The sequence below is a fragment of the Stegodyphus dumicola genome, chromosome X1 (assembly GCF_044657685.1).
Source record: "Stegodyphus dumicola isolate Sdum_Otavi_A_Nest chromosome X1, ASM4465768v1".
Classification (NCBI taxonomy): domain Eukaryota; kingdom Metazoa; phylum Arthropoda; class Arachnida; order Araneae; family Eresidae; genus Stegodyphus; species Stegodyphus dumicola.
This window is the reverse complement of record NC_140780.1, coordinates 124,698,609-124,723,134: the sequence shown is the minus strand read 5'-3', so window position 1 is coordinate 124,723,134 and position 24,526 is coordinate 124,698,609. Positions and strand designations below refer to the sequence as shown.

The following is a 24,526-nucleotide window of genomic DNA, read 5'->3' as shown; positions in this document are numbered from 1 at the left end:
TATTTCAGCTCGTTTAGACGACGCAAGAGGGAGAAACGACATCTGAAGATCTGTGTAAAAGAAATATTTGTGGTGGATTTCTCATTCAGAAAGTGCTTTATAAGGTCGTAGTTTGCTCAGAATATCGTGTTATGTCGAATAATAAGAAGAAATGCTTACCAGCAAGTGTCGGAATGCGTTAGAGGCAGGATCATTGTCTATCGAGAGTGCAGTTTATCGTTCCGTGATATCACCCGTCAACATCCAGCCACTGTCATGCGAATATGGAATCCATGACTTGCTGAGGGCATAGTGAACGACATGAAGGATCTCAACGGCCTCGTATGACTAACACTCGGAGGACAGACATATTGTGAGATCAGCCCTGCAAAACGATCGATCGTACGATCACATCACGGACCTTTAATCGGGAAATGGGCATGTTTGCAATATGTCTAGTATCCGCTCGTACGGTGCGTCGACGTTTGCAGCCGCGTGAACTATCAGCACGACGACCATTACTTCGACTTCCCATGACAGTGCAGCATAGAGAGAGACGGCGACTCTGGTGCGCCGAACGACAAAGCAGGATACAGGAGTGACACAACGTCGTCTTTTCAGATGAGTCCCGGTTCTTTGTGCAGTATTCTGATGTCCATATACGTGTCTGGAGGCTCCGAGGGGACCGCACGTCGCATGCTTGAGCATAGGGGCCCTGCACTTGGTGTAATATGGTTTGGGCAGCCATTGGGTGCACGGCACGCACATCTCTAGTTCGGATAAACGGTAATTTGGACGCAGATCGGTACATTTCTGACATCTTACGTGGACTGGTTGTACCTTATCTTCGAGGCGTGCCAAAACGCCATGTTTCAACAAGATAATTCAAGACCAAATGTTGCACGCCGTGTTCTGACCTTCCTTGATACACAGGGTATTCGATTGCTGCCCTGGCCTGCACGGTCTCTAGATCTGTCACCCACTGAAAACATCTGGTCATGGGTTGCTGAGAGACTGGCCCGCCACCCTTCTCCAGCTAATACGGTTGATGAAGTGTGACATAGACTTGAAGCGGCAAGGAATGAGTTGCTCTTTTCTGTCATTCACCATTCCTGTTTCTCCATCAGTTGTTTTCAGGTAAGGGCCGTTTTAGCTGCCAGCGGTGGCAGCTGTTTCTACTAACTTAACACCCCTGTAACTCCCAAAACTGATTACAAATTTAATCATTTTATCTTCATGGCATACTGGTTACATATAATAAATATCTTTTTAATATTTATATAATTAATATTGCTTTCCTTCACGGTGTTGCAGTTTTAATGGCCAAATTGGTCCAAATATCTGTTACTCTCAAAATGCCAGTCTGAAAACTAGCTTGTTTTATATATGTGAAGTCTAACATTTAAAATAAAGGGAGAAGAAGACGTTAATTATGCGTTATTCTTAAACTTTTACATTAAACAAATCGACGGCTACGTAGTTTTACTATAAAATACGATATTCAGATCATTTAGTCTTTTATATAAAAACCTTTACTATATGACATTCATACAGTTGAGTCTACCTCATGTGGAAGTCGGTCTAATATCGGCCCATCGGATAGGATCATTAAACGCTGGTAGTTCGAGCGGGACTCGTATCCAGGCAATGAACTGCCTGCTTTTGCATTTTCGTGATTTTCCTCATCTGTAATGAATGAATAATAAGCCAGTTTTCTATAACAAGTCTTTCATAAAGGGTATCCCTCTCTTTGGGCAGATAGTCCTAATGTGCATTGACAAAATGTAATAAATCCAAACTCTTGGTATGCGAGACCTTCTTTTCGGGTCCCTATTGTATATTTTAATAATTATGATGATAGGTGTCGTAAGCAAAGTTCATAAGACATAAATACAACATATACATGTTTAAGAAAGTAAATATAAATTGCATAAATTAAATTTATAGTCTGTGATATGAATAACGAATCTAAGCTAAATTTCTCGTTCGTTAGAAATTCGAAAGTGAACTTCAGGGCTCATAGGAGATACATACTTCTAAACGCCGAACAAACAGGAGGACTTGCAGGATTCTACAAATTCCTTTCAAAAGTGCAAATTAGATTATAACAGAATACAAATTATATAATTTAAATAATATATAAGTTAGCCATTCACACTCATTATCTCTTTTCAGAGGACATTAAAATTTATCAATGATTACATAGGATAAATTTGCACAGGATAAATTCTTTTGAAAAATGCGTTCCCTTTAAGATTTTTGTGTGTATGGCATAAAAAGTCAGAAAAAAACATGATTTATATACCGAAGTATATATTAAAAAAATATCAACCGATATTATAGCGGAAGTTCATTCACGGTACGGTCTGTACTCCATTTTAGATAAGGGGTAAGGATATATTAAGTAGACCTGCTTGTACTCTTCGATCTTCAATACTCTTCTACTTACAGTACTCTTCGATCGAAGAGTACTGTGTAGTTTTAAAAGATACGTAAGCAAGTTTAAAAGAAATAGAGCTTTCAAAACCAAATGCAGTTAGTGTTGTAGTATAGAATGGTATAGATCAATATCCTGAACTAAGGTTTACATTTTTTGATAACTTTAATTCTGTAATTTTATAATTCTTAATCAACATTTTTTCGAACAATTATCGTCGAGTTGCTGGTAAGTTAGCGGTGAGAAGGCTACAAGTGCAAAGAGTTAAATGTCTTGTAGAAGGTGTCTGTATAAAAATTAAACAATTAAAAACAAAGGTATTCAAGTTTATGTATTAAATGTTAAAAAGGCTCGCATTTTGTTTAAATTTAGTTAATTAAGCTAAATTATAAATTTCCTAACTTGCTGAATTTTTGAATTTTTAGTATCAATTTACTTAATGATTCTTGTGTTTCAGGAGAAGGAAGGATGATACCACATTTTGGGTAGCTACTACACATCTCAAAGCTCGTCAAGGACCTTTCTTAGTTACAATGCGTCGAGAGCAAGGCAAAGATTTGCTTGATTTCATAAAAGATTTTAGTGGCAATAGTCCCGTTATCATAACCGGAGATTTTAATGCTAATCCTTCCGAGCCAGTGTATCAAACTATGATGAATGATGATATTTTACCACTAGATAGTGCATATCGTTATTTATCTAATAGGAAAACAGAACCTTCTTATACAACATGGAAGATTAGAGAAGATGGTGAATATTGTCAGACTCTAGATTACATTTTTTTCAGCCGTAACGCTTTTGAAGTGGAAAATCTTCTTCAACTTCCAAGCACTGAAGATATCGGCGAAGGCAGAGTACCATCATATAGTTACCCATCAGATCATTTCTCTTTGGTTGCTGATTTGAAGTTTAAAAATCTTGATTTTTAAGAAGTTGTGTAAAAGCATAGCTATTCACCAAAGACAAATGTTGATACAAAAACTTACAACGCATGCGCCCATGGAACTTTTCATACTATCTGAGCTTATTGTTGACGTAGCTGATCTTTTAAATGTTTTTGTATATATATATATATATATCAGCTGCTAATTTTCATACTCATCATAATCACGATTTTATTATCATATTGTTTTATTTTATATGGAAATTAAATTATTTGTTATTTTTTCGTCGAGTTCATTATTTTTCATTTCGTGTTTAATTGTATTTATCAAAATACGTTTTAACTAAGCAGTAAGTATCCATTTTTTATTAACCCGTCTATAATCTCACAATGAGCAAGTATAAAGTCACCTACTTAATGATAATATATTTATATATAACTATAATTCACCATGTAGTGTCATGTATAAAATATCATTAGTATAAAAATAGGCTTCGATTACGATTAGGTCATCTGATAGTACAGTTTTATTTTATTTTAACTGGATATAAAATTCTCAGAAAATATATTTTGATTGATATAGAAGTGACATTTTATGAATTTGCATTTTATAATAAATATTATTTTTATAAAATGTTTGGTGTGCAAATGCAAAGCGATGTGTTTTTGTGTGTGTTGCATTACTGTACATTCAACATGCTTGTATGTAATTAATTTTGCAGTATAAACATACGGAAATTGAAGATATAAGTTTGAAACTTCCAATAATTCATATTTTCCGTATTTAAGCATTTTACATTCATATAAAGATTTGATTATATTTTGGGTAAAACTGGGCCGGAAGTTGTACTTCACAGGAAACCCATAACAGTCTTTAATGGACAGCTGGATGTGGCACTTTATAACTTTTATAACAGTTTTTAATGAAAAGCTGTATTAAAGTATAATCCAAAACTTTTCAGTTTTAGTTTTACAACTTTTATGCCAACAACAACAATATATTAGATTTGGGCTAAAACTGATAAAGCGGAAGTGATACTTTACTTGAAGGTCTGAACAGACTTTTGTAAACAATTATATTATGGAGATAATCCAAAACTCCTCAATTAGGTATTTAAAATAGGTATTGGATTGAGAGTAACATACTACATTTATAAACAATAAAGGTATTGTTGGCACAGTGCTAAATGCAACGAGAATAAGCTCACTGTGAAGATGAGTTCTCTTTCTGAAACAGTTAAATATATTAGCATCAATCCTTAGTTTTGTGTTCGTTTCTTTTTTGTGTCAAATCACTTTTCAAATAAAAGGTTGCTGCCGCCGAATGTTATCACTTTGTTTTATTTTTAAAGAAATAATATAGCGAAAACAAAAACGTGTATAGCAGTTAACTGCCTATTGGGAATTCTAAAGGTATGCTAATTTTAAATATTTTTGTGTTTGTATGTGGAGTAAGTGCGAAAAACGGGATGTTTAATAAATAGAGCTAAAATGAAAAATAAAAAACGTTGATCTTTTTGTTAAGACAACTAAACACTCGTATCACAAACGAAGAAAAGATTGAAACAAAAATATATAACACTTACTACAATCTCGGGAAATCTAAAGATGTGCTGCTTTAAACACGATGTAATCCTTAAGTCAATGACTTGTGAATCCGAAACTGTATATATGGCCCATCAGTGGCAAAATTGTAAAATCGCTGAACGCTAGTAGTTTGAACTGAGTTCAATTCCAGACGAACGGGCTAGCTGCGTGGAAGCTGTCGTGGATCTGTTAGCCCCATGTATAACGGGGATACGAGCCATTTTCCCTCAGAAAAAATCTTTCACAAAGGCATTCCTTCCCTTAGACAGCTCTCTTGTGCTTTTCCATAATCAAATAAACCAAGCCAAACCGAAACAGCATGTACTACGATTGAGGCATTACTTTCAAATCAAAGCATGAGAACGGAGGTATGCATGAACACTTATAGTTAGTTATCATTGTCTATTGTATGAGAGAATAATAAAAAATGAGTAGTATTTATAGTTAGCATTCAGCCATAAAATTTACAAATAAATTACATGCTATTTACAGACGATTAACCGGAAGTGGTAATTTACACAAAGTTCGTTGCCACACTCGTTCTAGCCACATTTGATTTTTTTTAAACATGTCTATCCGCTAAGAAATATTTTCAGAGTAAGTGCGAAGAATCAAACTAAGACATTGCCATGTGAGACATACCCATTTGTTGCTGCTTCCTCGTATTCTGTATAACAACTTTTGAATTCATATGTTTAGAATGCATCTCATCTGTAATAGAAGAAAATAAGATTTTCTTAGGGCTTCTTTCAGTTCCGGTTGTTAATAGACATCGTTGTGGATGCGTTAGCGCCATTTTGGATGCCATTTGACTTCTTGGTTTGTTTTACCAAAGAGGGGAAAGTAGGCAGAGACCATCTGCTTGAAGAGAGGGATGCCTCCATAGAAGATTTTCTTTAAAAACATGATTCGTATTAATATCAGACATGCGAAAAACCAGAAAAATGGCCATACATACAATCCGTATCCCGGTGACTGAAGCCAGGTCGTTGTATTAGTGTTCAACGCTCATTGACTTGCTGGCTTCAATTAAAAACTTCTGACTGAGAAACTGCATTTATGTTTGTGAAACAAGATACATATTTCTGTCTTCGTTTACTTGAGGCTTATTTAGGGAATAAGTAGTGTGCATCATTACTGGGCTGTTATCAGATGAGCCATAGAAAGAATTGTTAATTACGAGGTATGAAGGCCTAATTAGCATAAATTAATTAAGTAAAGAATAGATTTCAGAACGATATATTATGTGAGATAAATAGAAACATCAGTATCACTGGACGATGTGAAGCAGAGAAAAGGAAATATATATATATATTTTCCGTTTGTGTGTCTTTGTATGTTTTTCTGTAACTGTCTTTCACAGAAAGCCACGAATTCCAGTTTATTACAGGCTCCCAGCAGAAAGTCTTAAACTATAATTATGAAGTTGAAACAATTCTAGGTACAATTCTCACTCAAAATTATGTAGATTTTTTTAAAACAGTCTGTTGCCTTCTTAATTTACGTTCACGTAACGTAAAGAAGTGAGAAATCGGCTTGATAGAAATCACAGCGCGCTATCCACGATATTAAAGCATCCATGAAAATGGCTTCATACAGCACATATTTTTGGGTACACTCTTTTTTTTTTTTTTTTTTTTTTTTTTTTTTTTTGCAGGGTTAGGGAAGAATTCTCATGATTACTGAAAATATTGCGAACATCAAATAACGGTAATTTTTAAAAAGCAAAGTGAAATGAATATACACGGACTTTGGAAGAGAACTAAGCTGAAAGCTAGAAATATAAATACATTTCATAATAAAAGATAAATACATTTCATATTTTAACGTGAAAGTTTCTTATTAAGAGTTAAAAAATTATTGTTTTTTAAAAGCTACTGCAACATCTTAGTGTTACAGGGAACAGCTTTAAAAACAAAAATATTTTGATCATTTGATAATGTCGAATGTATTGAAATGTGAAGTATAATAGATTGCTGTAGCGTTGATTTACCTGCTAGCTGAAAATTGTAAGTAACTGACAAAATTTCAGTTTGAAATAAACTTAGTACATTTAATAAAATTAATTTAATTAAAACACAGATACTATATAAAAGAATTAAATAGCTAAATAAATTAAAATAACAAAGAAATTTACTCAGGGACAAGGGAAAAAGTTATGTCCATGCAAAATTCCGCCGAAAGCTCGGAACTAACGGCTGAGTTGTTTGTTTTAAATTTGTCCGCTAGAGTGGCGTTGCAGAAAATGGAAGCTGTCTTCGAGTGTTTGGTTACACGGTTGCTTTACTGTTAAGTTTCATGAGCTGCTAATACAAACCATATGCACGTTCATTTCGTTTAGGATATCTTGCTTATAGCTTTGTACAGTATAAATATAGATTGTTTTTCTGAGAAACATCTTGGCTGCATTGTTTATAAAAGAACAGTTAATTACAGTTCCAAAATTTAAATTCAATAGAAGGTTTCTGAGTAATAAGTAAGTGATTAATATATATGTAGGGAATTAACGAATAAGGAATTGGTAGTCTTTGCTTTCTAATGCAATTCTCAGTTTTTTTCTTACACTGCTCATTAAGTCTTAAGTAGAGATGACTAACGGGAAAAATCTTCGAATTCAGCGCTACCACTGATCAGATGGGTAAAACTGTTAACCCCGTACTCGGTGCTCAGCGTATTCGCCGAGTTTGGCTACTCAGAATTTTCTTAAGTTTCCTCATGCATACTGTGAATACAGGCTGTTTTTCTTTAGAAATTATTAGGCAGCTAGCCGTCGTGTGTTTTCACACACTTTCGTTAATGAAACATTCAGCCTTTTAACTCGAAATAATCATCTATATAATAATCCAAAAATTAGCTACTGAATTGCTTTTAGATAAGCAGTTAAAAAGAATTAAAATTTTAAGATATTCCTAAAATTCCAAAGTGCTGTTCTATCAGCCTCCAAATGAAGAAGACTCGGAACGAAAATATAAAATAATAAATTAACAGTTTGAAGGCAAATGATCATAAAATCCGTTTCATAATTTTACGAGTTTTGGAAATTTTGCATGAAAACATTGCTTGACTTTCTCATTTATGCAAACTGAAAGAAAAGTAAATATTAGAATACAAATTTAAAAGGCTGAATAGATGTAAGTAAATCTTATTTCATTCATTTATTAGTCCAAAGGGACAATTTGCCCTGAAGTACAATTATTTTTTTTTTTAAATAGGAAAACATTTATTAGAAAACCGTTTTATAATTACTCGGAAAAAATATTTTCTTTAGTCACACGCATGCAAAACTGCATTCTGAACGGAAACATATTCATATCTTTAAAGTAGGCACTCTGGAGTTTTACATTAAATTTTTTTGTTGCACTGAGTTTCATTAAAACTCAGTTTTGTGTATACGTGCATGAATGGACATTCAAAGGATTTCAGTAAATGAATTCTATGAATTTAGGAGCTAACTGGGAAACATAATTAAGTCTACAGTCGGAAATTATTTTGTACAGAAATAAAAAAGTATTTAATACTACTAAGCCAGAATGAAATAAATCTTAAACCGTACGTAACTGAAAACTTGTAAACACAATCGTGCCTCCGTATCCGCTATTTCAGTTATGTAAGGTTTATAAGCCAGGGAAAGTCAAAAAAGGGCCATTGGAGTTTCGAATTTGACTCCAAATGACAACAGATAAAAAAAGTATGAAATTTAGCAGAATTTCAAACACGTTTAATATTACTTCACAACACAATGGTGAAAGTAAATAACGAAGAGATAAAAATGGTCCTTTCGGAATTCATGTGCTCTCAGGTTACAGGTAGCCTTTCAGACTCTAGCGTTTCTTATTTTATACTGGAGCTTGTTGCCTGTAAATATCAGTAAGAAGTCATGGTTATCAGTAATCAAATAATATTTGACACGCATGTTTCCTATCTTATTGCTTCTACAGTGTTCTGTTAAAATTTGCCTTTATTATGCTTCTAGCATTCTCGCTATTTCCATTAGCTCACATTATGGCAGCTTTTGCACTCAAAATAGGTATAAGACTTAGTAATGTTGCTATTGCATCTAAACTTATGCTAAAGAGAAATTATGACGCAGTTTCCATTAGTGAATTCCGTAATGAATAAAGATTCTAGATATGACTAAAATAGGAAGGAAAAAAAAAAGATTTTGCAGTAATTCTCAGGTTATATGGCAAGGACGAAATTCGTGAAATGTTGAAGAACAGCCGAAAATAAAGTCGTGAAAGTGTTTTGTTACATCGGCAAACTGCAAACTAGATCTTTTCCCCAAAATAAATTTGAATGCCACGAATTTCTGTTGAAATGTACTTTTTTCAATCATTCAGAGTCTTTTAATTATATTTACCCTACAGATCATTCTAATGAGACTGATTATTTATCAAATGTGTCGCTGTGTCTCGGTTGATACCTTCTCATCTCCCCCCACACTTTGCTTTTACGGATTTAATTTCAGTGTATATACTATGCTAGAGATGGCAGCACATGTCAACAAGTTTAAAGCGCCGGTGAGGCTACCCTGTTTTAAGTAATCTAAGCTTTGTTTGCTTGGAATTCATGAAACAGTACGACTTTGTCCCGAAATAAAAAAAATTATTTCAAATTAAGGCAAACATAATTTATTAAAATGCAAAATAAGTAAAGAAACAAATATCTTGTACGTGAACAAGTATGTACCATATATAGGTTATATTGCGTCGTACTTCTTGCTGAAGTGGCAGCATTTTATATCATAATTTCGGGCTACCAACTGCACGCAGCACAGCGAAACTGAGTAAGGAAATTTTCTTTCTGACAATAATAAACCTTAGTAAGCGAAACAACCGCCGTACCACAACGCGTGAATGAGCATTGCGATGGTGGCGTCATCTATGGTGGTTTGTATCATTAGAAGTTTCAATACCGAATCCTTTATCCACCCATAGACCCACGGAGTATAAAAAGTCATTATACTTCGTGCATAGACCACTAATCTCAAACCGGCGGCAGACAGACAAAGTAGACCTCATGCAACCCGCGAATACATTCCCACAAATACAGCGGTGCAAAAATTTCAAGATTTTAATTATCTGAAGTTCGAGTTTACATTATTTTCGTAACTATTAAAAGCGAACGTAATTTAAACACCTGAAAATCTATAAATTGAGCCAATTAACTTCAAATGTGAAATAAATCTTATTCAAAAATTTGAAGATACAGTTATAATTAAATTTTATTCATAACTGTAAAAAATAAATCTCAGTTACTAACGTTTTTACTAATAATGATAACTTTATTTAAGGACACAATGTTTTCGCAGTCGAAAATTAGTTAGATAAGAGTCCGATAAACCGATGAGCATATTGTAATCCCTGATGTAGGTAACCTCTAGTAATTTTTGTCCAGTGCATGGACATTATACAAACAAATTGTGTATTTATATATAAAATTTGTAATTATTTATATACTGTAAAGATCGTGAATTCTAAATAAAGGGAACAGAGTTTTGTTTTTCCGGAATGTCAACATCAGACGAAAAAGATCGGGAATTATGAATAAAAGTAAAACAGCTGTGTTTTTCCTTAATGGGAACATGAGAAGATGTTCTAAAGATCTGATAAAAATATGTACTAGGAGTTTTTTTTTTTTTTTTTTTTTTTATTAAGCTGGAGGAGTCATATGTTTGTGCTTTAAAAAGACTAAATCAAATTTATTACTATTATCAAAGATGGTTTTTTATCGATAAGAATCGAATTCTTACTTTATTGAAATAAAGTGCAGGAAGATCAGCATGAATTTCATCTCAGTATGAATTTTAGAAGCAAGAAAGTTTTACTGGCGCAGTCGGCCGAACAAGAACCATGCCATACCGAACCAGAATAACCCAGGTCAAAGCTCAATTTATTTTATAAATGCACGTTCCTACGTATTCAAGCAACAACAATTATTTCGGCAAAAATTATTTCAGAATTACTAAAACTGAGTTATTGTTTTCTGTCATGAAATATTAGTTTTGTTTACTTGTCAAAGTAATGAATACGCCAGCGTTCTAAAGTAATTTTGCTTTACTTGTCAGAGTAAGCGAACAGCACATTCTAAATAAAATGGTTAAGAACTGAATCTGCTGTTTCTGTTTTCGTCCCAGATAATTAAAAAATTATTTTAAGATAATTGAATTTATTGTTCATAATATGTGAAAAAAAGTTATTTGGTGAACTTTTAATTTCGATATTCTAAAGCACGCAAGTGCATAATTTTATATTCTGTTTACGATAAAATGTTGTGTAGAACGTTGTGTAGAACGATAAAATGTTGTGTAGGTAATGATAAAATGTTGTGAAAAACATATGTATGTCTATATGAGTTAAAATGATATTTGAATCAAAAAAAAAAAAAAAAAAAAAAGATTGCTTTGTCTAAAAGTAAGAGTGAAATGACTGAATAATGTCAGAAAACATTATTTGGCGTTAGCCAGCTGTTATAGTGTCGCACATAAAAACGTTCACCCCCCCAACGTAAGAGAAAACCGCAAAAATTTTTAGATCTTTTTTTTTGGGGGGGGAGAGGGGGCACAAAATGTTTTTATTGTAGAAATAAGTTGCGAGATCTAGTGGTTGCTTAAAAAATGTTATGACACTGTGGTTGTTTTATTCTGTTTTGGTTACCTTTTTACCTTTGATATCGTATTTGCTGTTTTTTACATAAACGATTCATTATTTAAAAAGCATTTAAAAGAGAATATTAGCAGTTTTACAAATAGTGAAATGAACTAAATTAATTATAACAAATCTCAGTTAGAGAGTTCATTCTTTAACTAAAGTTAAGGATAAATCTAAGGAAGTATTAATAAGAAATTAGGTTTCCTTTATTAAATTTTTAAAGACTGAGGCTTTTTTTAAAATCGAAACATGGCTTTTATGGGACGTGGTAAAAAGGAAGTTTTGTTAGTTTTAGCTGCCGAATTAGAAATTCCAGTGGATCCAAGTATGAAAATTGTAGCAATAGAAAATAAAATATCTCAAAGTGGCACATATGATGAAGCATTTGCTAAAGAAATATTTTTAACAATTGTTGAATTGAGAAAACGAAAAGAAGAAACAGAGAAGGAAAGAATAAATAGAAGAAAAGCGAAGGAGAAAAGAATTAGAAGCACAGCAGAAAAGAGAGCAAATGGAATTTGAATTGAAGAAACTCGAAATTGAATCTCGTACTCGACTAACAAAAACTTCACCGACAAATGAAAGTGGACAACACAATTTCGATTTAATTAAGCTTATTCCTAAGTTCAATTTAAAACACGATTATATCGTGATTAAAAACAAGCTAAAAGAACAAAGATTGACCCTAAAAAAACTGGGTATCATATTTATTGACTTTAATGAGATCTGAAATCTTTCAACAAATTGGTAGAGAATCTGAAGATGATTTATCAGATTATGAGTACATTAAGGCCATCTTATTGAAGAGATTTGAATTAAATCCTGAAAGCTTTAGAAAAGAGTTTGTGATGCACCAAAAGAGCGCTGAAAAATCATGGAGCGATTTGTACTACGAAATTACAAGTCATTTCGAAGAATGGATCAATGGCCTTGAAATAACAGCTTTTCCCGGGTTAAAATACCTCATTATCACAGATCAAATTAAGAAAAATAGTGCCTCATCAAATAAGAGACATCTTCTTGCCTAGTGGATAAAGTTCGTTTCTCCAACCAAATTAGCGGATAAACTTGACGAATATGACAGTGTTCGTAATGTTTCAAAAAAGCCTGGTGGTAGTCCATCAAAATACAAAACTAATGAAAAGCGGAGACCTCGTTCTCTTTTTACAGAAAGGATTTCAAAAAGAAATCATTCTCCTTTCAGAACAAGCCAAGTGTATACCCATCCCCTAAGAAAGACGAACCACAAAATCCAATTTCCAAACTAACTTGCTATAATTGTGGGAAAGAAGGTCATACATCTGAATTCTGCACTAAAATTCGGACACCAAAAAATACTCCTGTAACAGCGTAAAACAACTTAATCCAAACACAAGCAGCCCTTGCAGAACGGGAAAAACCAGAAGTGCTAACTGCCAAGATCTCTATTCCTGTCTCAAAATACGTGGACGTATCTAGAAACATAGATAATTTGAAACATATCAAAGTTAAATACGCAGATATTGTTCTAAATGGAATATTAGACAAGAAGGCACAAATTTCAGTAGTCCTTGAGAGACTGGTTGACGACATACCTTGCGAAGAAGAAAGTAAAATTGAGATGTCTTCTACTTTTGGTGAGAAGGCAATTATTCCACTGAAAACTTTCCAGATGAAAATTGACGATGATCTTCATGATAAAGTGCCCATTACCTGTGTTGTTTTTTAAAAAAACTAGTTACTGACTTGTTACCGAGTTCATCAGCTTATGAAATGCTCTGCGAAAATATTGAACTGTATCACAATGATCGTCAATAGGATGAATCCTTCTTAGAGTGTGTACCAGCTGATTACAATACTTCAAATTTAGCTGTTGTTAATCAGATTTCCCAAGGAGCCAGAAACTGTGAAAATAACAAACAAAATAATACTAGAATTTAGAGCACTTCAAGAACAAGATGAGATTCTGAAAAATTGTTTTGAATGGGAGAATAAGACTGAGAAATTCATATGCTTTTGATAATGACGTATTACTTCACTCTGAATATATCTGTGATGAAAACTCTAAGCAAGTTGTGTTACCTTTAGAAGAAAGAAAGGAAGTTCTGAGAGTGGTACATGAAATCTCATTTATTGGACACCTCGGTGAGAAAAAGACAGTTCAACGAAACAAGTACTTATTCTTTTGGCGTACTATTAAGTAAGATATTAAAATATTCTGCGAAAACTATAAAGAATGCCAATTCAGAAAGACCATTACATATAAAGATAGAATCCCAATTCAACTCATCATTAGACCAAAACCACCTTTTTAAGTATGGAGCGTGGATTGTATCGGACTGTTAGAACCTCCATCCCGAAGAGGTCATCGGTGTGTGTGATATGTGCAGTTGACCTATGCACCAGATGGGCAGAAGCCACTCCCGTCAAAGAGGTAAGTGCGAAAACCCCAGCATGCAACGTTTTGATGAGGATTTTTTCTCAAACTGGATTTCCAAAAATTATTTGATTCGACCAGGGAACTGATTTCCCAGCCCAACTCAGCCGAGCTTTTGAGGACCTGGTTGGTGTATCTCCACGATTCTCCGCTATATGAAACCCTGAGAGTATGGGTGTTGTCGAATGTTGAAACAGAACCTTAAAAGAGATGATGAACAAAAATGTCCAAGAGCATGGGAAAAGTTGGAATTTGCATCTTCCCTGTCTCCTGTTTGCCTACAGAGAAGTGCCACATAGCACCACTGGTTTGTCTCCCTTCTATATGGTGTATGGAAGAATACCACCTGAACTTTTATCCTTTCTGAAAGAGATCTGGACTGGTGAACGTAGCATTCCGGTCACAGCTTCCCGTTCAACTTAAAATTATCTAGAAGATCTTTTTGAAAAATTAAAAAACGTTTGTGACATTGCACCAGCAAACTCGAAAATATCTCAAGAAGAATGCACTTCAAGACATAATTTGACGTTCCAAAGAAAAGACTTTCAATGTGGGGGGACAAATTCCTCGTGTTAGTGCTATCATCGCATAAATTGCTCAAGACTTGGCAAGAACAGTTACTGTAATCGAACTTACAAGGCCCCACTCCGCCAAAGTCGAAATGGAGAACGGAAGTATAAGAGAACTCCACATAAATAAGTTAAGACATTATATTGCTCGTGTAAATCACGTTGGTATCATTTTGACCAAGATGAAGATTTTTGGAGATATCCAATATGCACCAGCATATCCTATGAATAAATCTGCTGAAGATATCTGGACCCACTTATAAAATTTGAGAGGTGATTTAAAATATTATCAAGGAAAGAACTATTTAAGGTACTAAAATCTTATGCCGGTGTTTTTAGTAACAAACCGGGCCAAGCCAATGTTGATGATCATGACATATAGGTTACAACAGACTGTAATCCAAAACGATTAAGACCCTATCGTGTGTCTATTTCGCTTCAAGATGAAGTTGATCGTCAAGTTAAAGAACTATTAGAATGGGATCCTATAGAACTCAGCGACAGTGAAAGGGCGCACATCCTGTAGCATGTGTTGAAAAAAAAAAAAAAAAAAGAATGGTAGTGTTAGATTGTGCATAGACTTTGATTAGCTTTACAGTTACAGACGCCTATCTGATAAAGATTGCTAAAGATTTACTTTTCGAAATAGGGAAAGCCAAATTCATAACAGTTCTCGGTTTAATCAAGGGACATTGGCATATCATGATGAAAGAAAAAGTCAAACCTTACGCAGCATTTTTCATTCATTCTGGCCATTACCAATGGAAAGTTCTTCCTTTTGGTTAAAAAAAATGCCGGAAGTACCTTTCAAAAATCTATGGAAAAGGTACTTGCAAAGCATAAGAACTATTGCCATTCATACATTAATGACGTGGCATCATTTTCTGAGGCTTGGGATGACCACCTGCATCACATCGGCCAAGTGTTTCAGACTCTGAGAAACATAGGTCTAACCGCATATGTAGAAAAATGTGATTTCAGCAAGAGTCACATGAAGTTCCTAGATCACGTAGTAGTTTCTGGCCCTCACTCCCCAGATCCTGAGAAAGTAGAAGTCATCCGGAATCTGTCTAAGTCTACGACTAAAAAATAAGTCAGAAGCCATTTAGGAATAGAAGTTACCATAGGGATTATATCCTACATTTTTCTGAAATAGTTTTGCTTCTAACAAACCTTACAAAAAAGTGTATTCCAAATAATATCCCGTGGGACTTTAAAATGGAAGCATCTTTCAACAAATTTAAAGAAGAGCTGATTTAGTAAATGCCATCCCTGTCTACTCCGGACATCGACAAGCGCTTTCAACTCTATACAGATCCATTTGTGTTTACAACTGAAGCGTATTTAGCTCAAAATGATGAACATGAAAAAGAAATGCCTCTAGCATTTAGCCAAATACTAACTCCCTGCCAACAACGATGATCAACCATCGAAAGAGAAACGTTTTGTGTCATTGATGCCTTGAAAAAATTTGGCACTTGGATTTTCGGTGCCCAAGTGCAGATTGTGTCTGACCACAATTCCCTTACCTACTTAACCCAGAGTGCCCCTCATGGTGCTAAACTGTCTCGTTGGGCCTTAGCGTTACAACGTAACAACATGATTGTGACATACTGCAAAGGCAGTTCACACGGGAAGGCTGATGCCTTATCAAGGTTGTCAGTTCAGCAAAATCTCTACATATAATTAAAGGAAGAGTCTCCCTGTGTGTGTCTTTCGTTCGCGCCGCGCGTAAACTAATAGACCCAGGGCTATGAAATTTCGTACATAGGTGTATCTTGACAAGAGCCAGGGCACCTCGAAGCGATTTTTTTCAAAATTCGAATGAGCTTTTGTTATTTTATGTTTTTTGATGAAATCGCATCAAATCGATAATTCTCTTCCGTTATATCAGCAACAATGGCACGCAGTCATTGTTGCTGATATATCACTGTCACCATTGTTGCTGATATATCTCTGTCGCCACTGTTTCTGATATCAGCACTGTTGCCATTCGGAAAAATGAGAGCAATAATTTTGTGCAGTTTTAAAATTAAATGTTTCTCTTGGATACTGGACGTTTGTTGAGAGAAGGCAACGGGAAGTTAGTTAATTTATTTATTATGATAATTAACATTTGTATTAAGGGATATTGCTTATTTCATTGCAATTTTTTTATATGTAATACAGGGTGATCAGCGAATAAGCCCTGATTTCAAAATTAAATATCTCTACAACAAAGATCAATAGAATTATGCGGTAAACTGTACGTTTATTAGTAAAACTGTAAAAATGTTGTACAAAAGTTTAGAAAATTTAGTTACGAAAATCGTTAACAGATGGCGCTCTGCGCTGAAAACTCTTTCTCTGAAAGGAGTCTAAAATTAAATAAATAAATAAAATAAAGGGAAGCAGCCTTTGCAATCAAAATACAATTTTTTCAAAATGTTCACCATTCGAAACAATGAGGTGGCATAAACGATCAAGGAAATTTGACATCACGTCTTGCAATGTCTCAACGGAAATGGAATCACATGCAACGCCAATAACGATTCAAGCTCATCTAGAGTAGCGGAATTGTTTCGGTAGACAGTGTCTTTCAATGCGCCCCACAGAAAGAAGTCACAAGCACTCAGATCGGGAGAATATGGAGGCCAAGCTATTCCTGTGTCAGTAAATTGCGGATAATCTAACGCAATTACTCTATTCCCAAAGTAGTATTCATGAAGAAATCTAAAAACTTTATCTGTTTGATGTGGTCGAGCCTCATCTTGCATGAACCAGTCGATACCTGGTTGATCCTCCAACGCTAGTTGAGTGCTGACAAGTTGTTCCAAAATTGTAACGTAATGTTCAGGAGTTATCGTTTCTCGTACGAAAAAGGACCCGATAATGCTTCTGGCGCATACCGCAGCCCATGCAGTAACTTTAGGCGAATCCAGTGCTTTCTCTTCACACAAATGAGAATTTTCGGAACGCCAAAATCTCCAGTTTTGTTTATTAACGATTCCATTCAAATGTAAATGTTCCTCATCTGTGAACCAGATGCAGCTCACATCAAATCTGTCGTTGTTAGAATCTGATTCGCAAAGTCAACCCTTTGTTGCACAGCTTTCGTGGGTATGGCCTGATGACTCTGGATTTTGTATGGAAACAGCCATAGGCTGTTTTTAATATTTTTTGCGTGTACTTATTTTTTGTACTTAAAACCTGTCTCTGATGCAATCCATCGGATGCTTTACCTAGGATTTTGCTGAACAATTCCAGAAACTTTGGCTGCATTTTCAGGAGTGACTACAGTTTGCCTAGGCTTAACATTTCCCTTTCGATTATCAGCCACGCTGCCAGTCCATTCGAATTTTGCGAAGAGCATGCGAATGGTTTTCGCATCGGGTCCAACTGGAACATTGAATTCTTCAAGTTAAATTTTTCTAACAAAAATGTCTTGTTGCGTGCGTGTGGGTTCGTAATAGATTAAATGCACACAGGTCCGATGATAGGTTGATAAAAGTTATTTTATCTAAAGAAACACTTCAGAGCTCTGAAACTTTCCGCAGAAATACTGGTACGAAATGATGACTCAGATTTTGATAATTTTTCATTGTGAATCTTATGATTAAGATGATGTAGATAATATTAAGCACTAGTATGATATTTCATTGTTTTGAGCTCGTAATATTAAAAAAAAACTGAAGTTTTAGTTTTATTATGCAAAAAAGTTTTCCTTTCTTCTCCAGTGGAAGTTGGATGTAAATTTAGCACATGTTCTTGCTAGCGATTCAGTAGCTCATAGAAATATGTGTGGTTGATTTATCTTAAGTTAGTGTAAATGAATATTGTACAAAAGGAGGGAAAGATGCAATTCTCAAAGAACAACTGAATTAAGATGACTAGAATGAATATACGGGGAACATATCAAATAACATACTTTATGAGTATTATTTTACAAATCAATATCAATTATGATTTCCAACCATTATTATTTTCTGCGTATTTTGTCTTGCAATATATTTGCGATGAAAGTTTTCTTTTATTAATTAAGGCTTAGTAATTTACTAATAAATTTATAATAGTGTTGTTGTTAGAGATTATTTATCGTAATCATAATTAGATTATTGTAATTAGAGAATATTTATCAATCTTCTGTTTTATTATGATACTAAAAACTTCAAGTAAACTGTCTATCATTTTTGAATCTGACGGCCTATTACCATACTGCTACTAATAGCAAAATTGGAATTTTTCTACTCCATGGTTCCGAACCGAAATTTTTGAAAGCTTTGTATTCAACTGAAAGTTTATTACCCATATTAATCACATTCTTGCGTTTTTCAACGAAGAAACCATTTCTCATAAGAAAATCGAAAGTTATTTACATAGTTATAGGTTATATAGTTATTTACATAGTTATAGATCAGGGGTGACCAAAGTGCGGCTCGAGAGCCTGATACGGTTCTCGCAGGCAATTTATGCGGCTCATGCATATAAAATATATGTATGAAATATGGTAAACTAAAACTATACTGTGTCCAAAAGGAAGTTTTAGTTTAGACTCATTTTACAAAGTTATCAGGGATTTCTTTCTATTTAAAACCTCCTCCACTACTTCTTTAATGATGTAAATATGAACTTGTGGCTTTTAGAGAATCTAGATGCGGCTCTCGAACATTCCTGAATTCAAACGTGCGGCTCTTACTGACATGAAGTTTGGCCAACCCTGTTATATATTATTGTCATATTTTGTTGTTTTGCAAGAAAGACAACCGTTCTTTCCTCAATACTGTTAATTTAGCAGAGTGATTTAGATGCTATAAATTTTCTTTAAATTAATTTAAAAAGACATTTCCTACAGCAGCATGGTTTAAATTAAAGTGAATAAAATTTTAACAAGTGTTTAAATATATGAATGATTTTCAGAATTTATGTATAGAAAGCAAACTAAATGCGCTGATAGGTTCTTGGAGACTGAACGTTTTGGTAAATATGAAAAAAAAAAATGATGTTTGAATTAATGGTTTTGAGGAAAAACGTGATGTATAGAAATTATTATAACATTTTCAATAAGTTACTAATTTTCATAAAGATTCTTCTCTTTTATTATTCATTTATAAAGCATGTTTGATTTGCTTTTTGGTGTATGTGTATTCCAGGAGACATGTTTTTACAATTGCTTTGAATGCTTTTGTGAATATTAGTTCATTAATATATACTTTTAAGAATTTTAACTAATTTAGAAAAATATTAAGTGAGAGATAAATAAAATCTACCAAACTAAAGTTGATTTCGAATTTTATGTTTTTATATATTTGTATCTTCTGGATGTTTTCAAAGGTGTTGCATCATTAAATACAATTAGAAAACTTTCAAAATTTTGCTGTATACCAAACGTTTCAGTTTAAGAAAGAGTATACACCCCCATAACACAAGACATCCTCAGGATATCCTATTTAAGTCGCAATGTCCCGGGAAGCAGTTAGGATATCCTAAGGATGTTGATTCTCAGATATCCTGAGGACTTCTTAAGTCAACATCCTGAGGATATCCTATTCAAGTCTCAATGTCCCGGGATATATGAAGATCTCCTCAGGATGTTGATTTTCAGATATCCTGAGGAGTTCGTAAATCAACATCTTAAGGATGTCCTGTTCAAGTCGTAATGTCCCGGGATATATGAAGATCTCCTGAGGATGTTGTTTCTCAGATATCTTCGGTACTTACTTTTTATGGAAGCTCATATCTGAAAATATTAAAGTAACCTTGTACCACACGCAAGTCATGTTATAAGAATCGAAATCTTACTCTATGGATTAACTATTCTGCATATGAAAATTTAATTGTTATGCTTACACTGGTTTTCGTATATGTTGGCTGTAAGTATTAAGTAATAATATTTTCAAATTTTTGTTGTTGTTTCACAGTGCCTATTGATCAGAGTACTTTCTTACAAATTATAGGCACGTGTTTTCATCCGTTTTGAGTTTCATATTGAAAGTGTGTTTACGATTAAATTCTAATTGCTACATAATATATTTCGTAAACATTATTTTAGATACTTTTCTAATATCTTTGAATACAAATATTATTTACGTTACAGGTTAACTCAGAAAATCTTTTACGAAGACATTTATCCTATGAACATTTATCCTATTTATCCTATGAACAGATGGGCATGATGTGCATCCATGGCTTATATGGTATTCGAACTTGAGCCCTTCTGTACGGCAATCAGTCACTATAATCACTTACCCGTCTCTGAGGCACTAATCAGAAATATCAAGTTAGAAAAGTATTCTATTAAATTCATCGATAGTTCTTAGCATAGAAATAACTATACTTTGAAACTGCAAAAGAAAAAAATACTTTTTGATCTGTTACACTATTATATTAGTAATGAATGATGTTTAGTGCTGTGCAGTAATAAGTAAATTTTTTTTTTTTTTTTTTTTTTTTTTTTTTTTTTTTAACAAACGAAATTTTAGTTTACAGACGCAGTTAAAACTAGTCTGTACGAGGTTTAACCTCCTTTAATTTGAATTTATAAAAATAAAAATAATTTATAAACAGAAGAATAATTTTATTGGGCTAAAAAATTCATTGCAGTTTCTTCGTTCATTTTCTGGTAAATTCTTTAATAATGAGAATTAGTCTTTCAAAGCGACTGAGGTAAGAAGTAACTTATTTTTTACCTCTCTGTAATAGGAAAATAAGGTTTGAGAATGGGAAGAACTAACATTAAGTTCTTACTCTCCTCAAAACTCACTTTGCTACCTCTTTAACCATAAAAATATTCGGTCTTTGCTAAACAAAGCGCGAAAAAAATGGTTGTAGGAAAAAATGTCACCCGGAAAAAAGGGAAACGGAAAGAATGTCCCCGGAAAATAAGGAAAGGAAAAAATGTCACCCTTCGTTTGCAATGAGAAATATAAGGCATGTTTAGAAAGATCGCCAAGCTGGGTGATAAAAGTTTTATCTCAACAACCGTAACTTCGGATGACCGGAAACATGTGCGAGTAGAAGCAAGCAGATGTGTTGGCTGCTTGTTTCTTCCATGGAGCCTACCTCCATGGTTTCTTCGTTAAGGTTAAAAATAGAGGGTTGTTTAGAGAAGAAAGCTTTCGCGATGGAAGCCAGGGGGGAAAGCGGGTTGTCCAGCGTCGGTCATTGTCAGGTCTTTAGTAATTACTCTCCTCGCACCCCATGTAGTTATAGCCTTAAGCTGCGGTTTAGTGAAACATTTATTGACGCACTATAGAAAACTAATTCATCCTGAGCTTTGGTATAAGCAACAGTTGTAGATGCAATTTCAAGTTACGGTTTGCGATAAGAACAGGACTAAATTTTTACCTAATTAATTTTCGCATAATTTTTTTTTCTCATTTGATTTTGATTAAAAGTAACGCATCTGCACAGGAAACAATTGTTTAATTTTGCACTTAAGTTTGAAAACAAGAATACCACAGTTATTAAAATTAAGAGGTTTATTTCAAAATTATTAGTCCCTGAGGGACTAATGTTTTCAGTTTGTGATTTTGCGTTGAATCACTCTGAATGTCCGTTTCACTTTTCAAACTGTTGCCACCAAATATTGTGATAAAACAACGGTACCTAGAGCCATCGAGTTTCGAATGACGTAATCCTACTGCTGGAAGCCCAAATTTGAAATTTGGAATTAGTTTTATTATCGATTTTATATTTTGTAACGAATTTTTGATTAACAAACTCAAGAATTTCAAAGCGAGCCATGGCAACGTTGTACAGAAAAAACATTTTTATCTCCAGCGCGTGAGACTGTGAATCGGAAATTCTAAAAATGTGCTCAATTTAAAATTATTTTGCGATACTGCTCTTGAACTGAATTTTATGGTCTAAGTGCGAAGAATATGATATTTAATAAATAAAGGTAACACACAAAATGTTAAAAAAAAGGCCCATTTGAACGTAATTTAAAATCTGAAACCTTTCAGATTTTTTATTTTACTAAAATTTTAAAATCTAATTAAAATGGATCCTATAACCACGCGATCTGGATTTAAACATTTAATATGCAATGAACCCTCTTATGGCGACCTCTTCCAAAATAATTTCTCAGAGTAGAAATTAACACTTGTACCGAGTATTATCTCTTTAAGACGACCACTTCCACCAAAGGCCAAAATAATTAGAAACGCGGATGATCGTATTAGAGAGGATTTAATGCATTTTACAATGCACCAATGCGTAACCTACTCAGAGCCTGACCATCTAGTAGCTCATAAACGATTGGCGACCATCTCCTTAAGACGATCACTTCCAAAAGTGACAGGCATTTCTATAGGTATAAACAAACGCTTGCACTGAATATCATCTTTCTAGGGTGGTGATCTTCACAGAATACCAAAAATCAACTAGAAACATGGATGGATTAGGATTATTCAATTATGGCAAAGCGCACGAGGGCTATCTACCTAAAGGGAGGGATGCCTTTGTGGAGAACTTTCTAAGGGAAACTGGCTCGTATACATATTACACATGGGGAAAACCACGAAAGTGCCCATGCAGCCAGCCCATTCGCGGTATTGGAATCTCGGACCGAACTACCAGTGTTCAGCATCTTTACCGCTCGGCCGCTGATAGGCTGAAATCTGATGGATGGCTGATGGATATCTTAGAAAGTATTTTTACTTATAGTAGTTATATTAATTACAATTACGTGTAAAGCTTATGGAAACTTAAAAGCGGCCGACCGGTTAAGTTGCTGAATACCCTGGTTGTTAGATCTGGGTTCGATTCCTAGCAAAGCAGCTTTTCGTGGGTTTTCCCCGATATAACGTGGTTACGAGCTAGTTTTCCTTAGGAATCCCTCCACGAAGGCAACCGTTCTCTTAGGCAGATACCTTTCGTGCGCTTTGTTATAGTCAAGTAAATCAAACCAAATTAAAGAAGCTTATTCCTTCTACTCTCCAAAATGAGCTCCAGATAAGTCATACGTGGGAGCTTTTCGTATTCATAACGTAAAACGTATCAAAATGGAAAATTAAATAAATTTAATTATTTAACTTGGTTATCTAGAATTCCAGTTTTTAATTTATCTCTTGTTTCCAAAACTGTGAGAATGAATAATTGTGTAATAAAGCATAGACCGATAACTTTGAAATTCAGAGGATAACTTAAATGGCCTTCGACCACTAGCAGTCGAGAGGTAAAAATCGTTGAATATTGGTAGTTCGACTGGTGTTCAAACCATGGCGGATGTGCTGCTTAGCAGGAAATTTTCGTGTTTTTCTCCATGTGTAACATAAATACGAGTCAGTTTCTATCAGACGTATGAAATAATTTTTGTCAATTACTCGCTATAAACAGTCCTCCATGAAGGCATCCATATTCACTTCGGCAGATAATCTTATGGTACTTTGTCATAACCTAAATAATCTGATTTGATGATTATGCTAATTTTTTCTCATACTGAAGCCTGTGATGCTTTAATTAATGTTTTATTTATCATAAACTGTGTTAACTGCTTTAAATTAACCAAATCAGGATTTTTTTTCTGTTACATTTCCTTTTTGAAATTTTTGACATCATTTTAGAAGCCTAAATATGTCAGATCGCTTTATCAAGACGTATTATTTGTAACTGTTTTACATATAAGTACAGAGAATCTCATGACGGTGAACTCTAAATGTGTTTCCTACAACATAAACAAACAGGCTTTTATACATTTGCCTCTCTAATGCAACCATCTATATAAGTGGCTTAAAAATCGCTTGAAGCGGCCATTAGTGGTCGCATTATAGAAAAGTCTCATTATATTTGCATTTTTGTGGCATTTAATAATTTCAGTTACATGTATGCCTTAAAAATTATAATATTGATTTTTCAAGGTAGTGTAACAACTTTCAATATAAAATAGACTAGTAATAATCTTTTACATTCCATTCGGATTACTGTATTCGTACGAAAGCCTTAAATCAATTGTTGATCATTATTTTGTACGTATGTTATTGCAAAAATTTTAAAATTCTTAATTATGATATTTTCCAATATTCG

The 24,526-nt window shown here is 34.0% G+C and overlaps 1 protein-coding gene across 6 annotated transcripts in view; it reads left to right on the top strand.

The window, feature by feature from the left end:
- The window catches only part of cu (NADP/NADPH phosphatase nocturnin), an 80,204-nt gene extending 76,620 nt beyond the window's left edge, over positions 1-3,584 (top strand). For all 6 annotated transcript variants that reach the window (XM_035352003.2, XM_035352004.2, XM_035352005.2 and 3 more), the window contains exon 4: positions 2,874-3,584. In XM_035352003.2, the coding sequence (XP_035207894.1) occupies positions 2,874-3,345 (472 nt within the window). In that variant the 3' untranslated portion in view covers positions 3,346-3,584. The remainder of the gene's footprint in view (positions 1-2,873) is intronic.
- Positions 3,585-24,526: the final 20,942 nt, after the last annotated feature.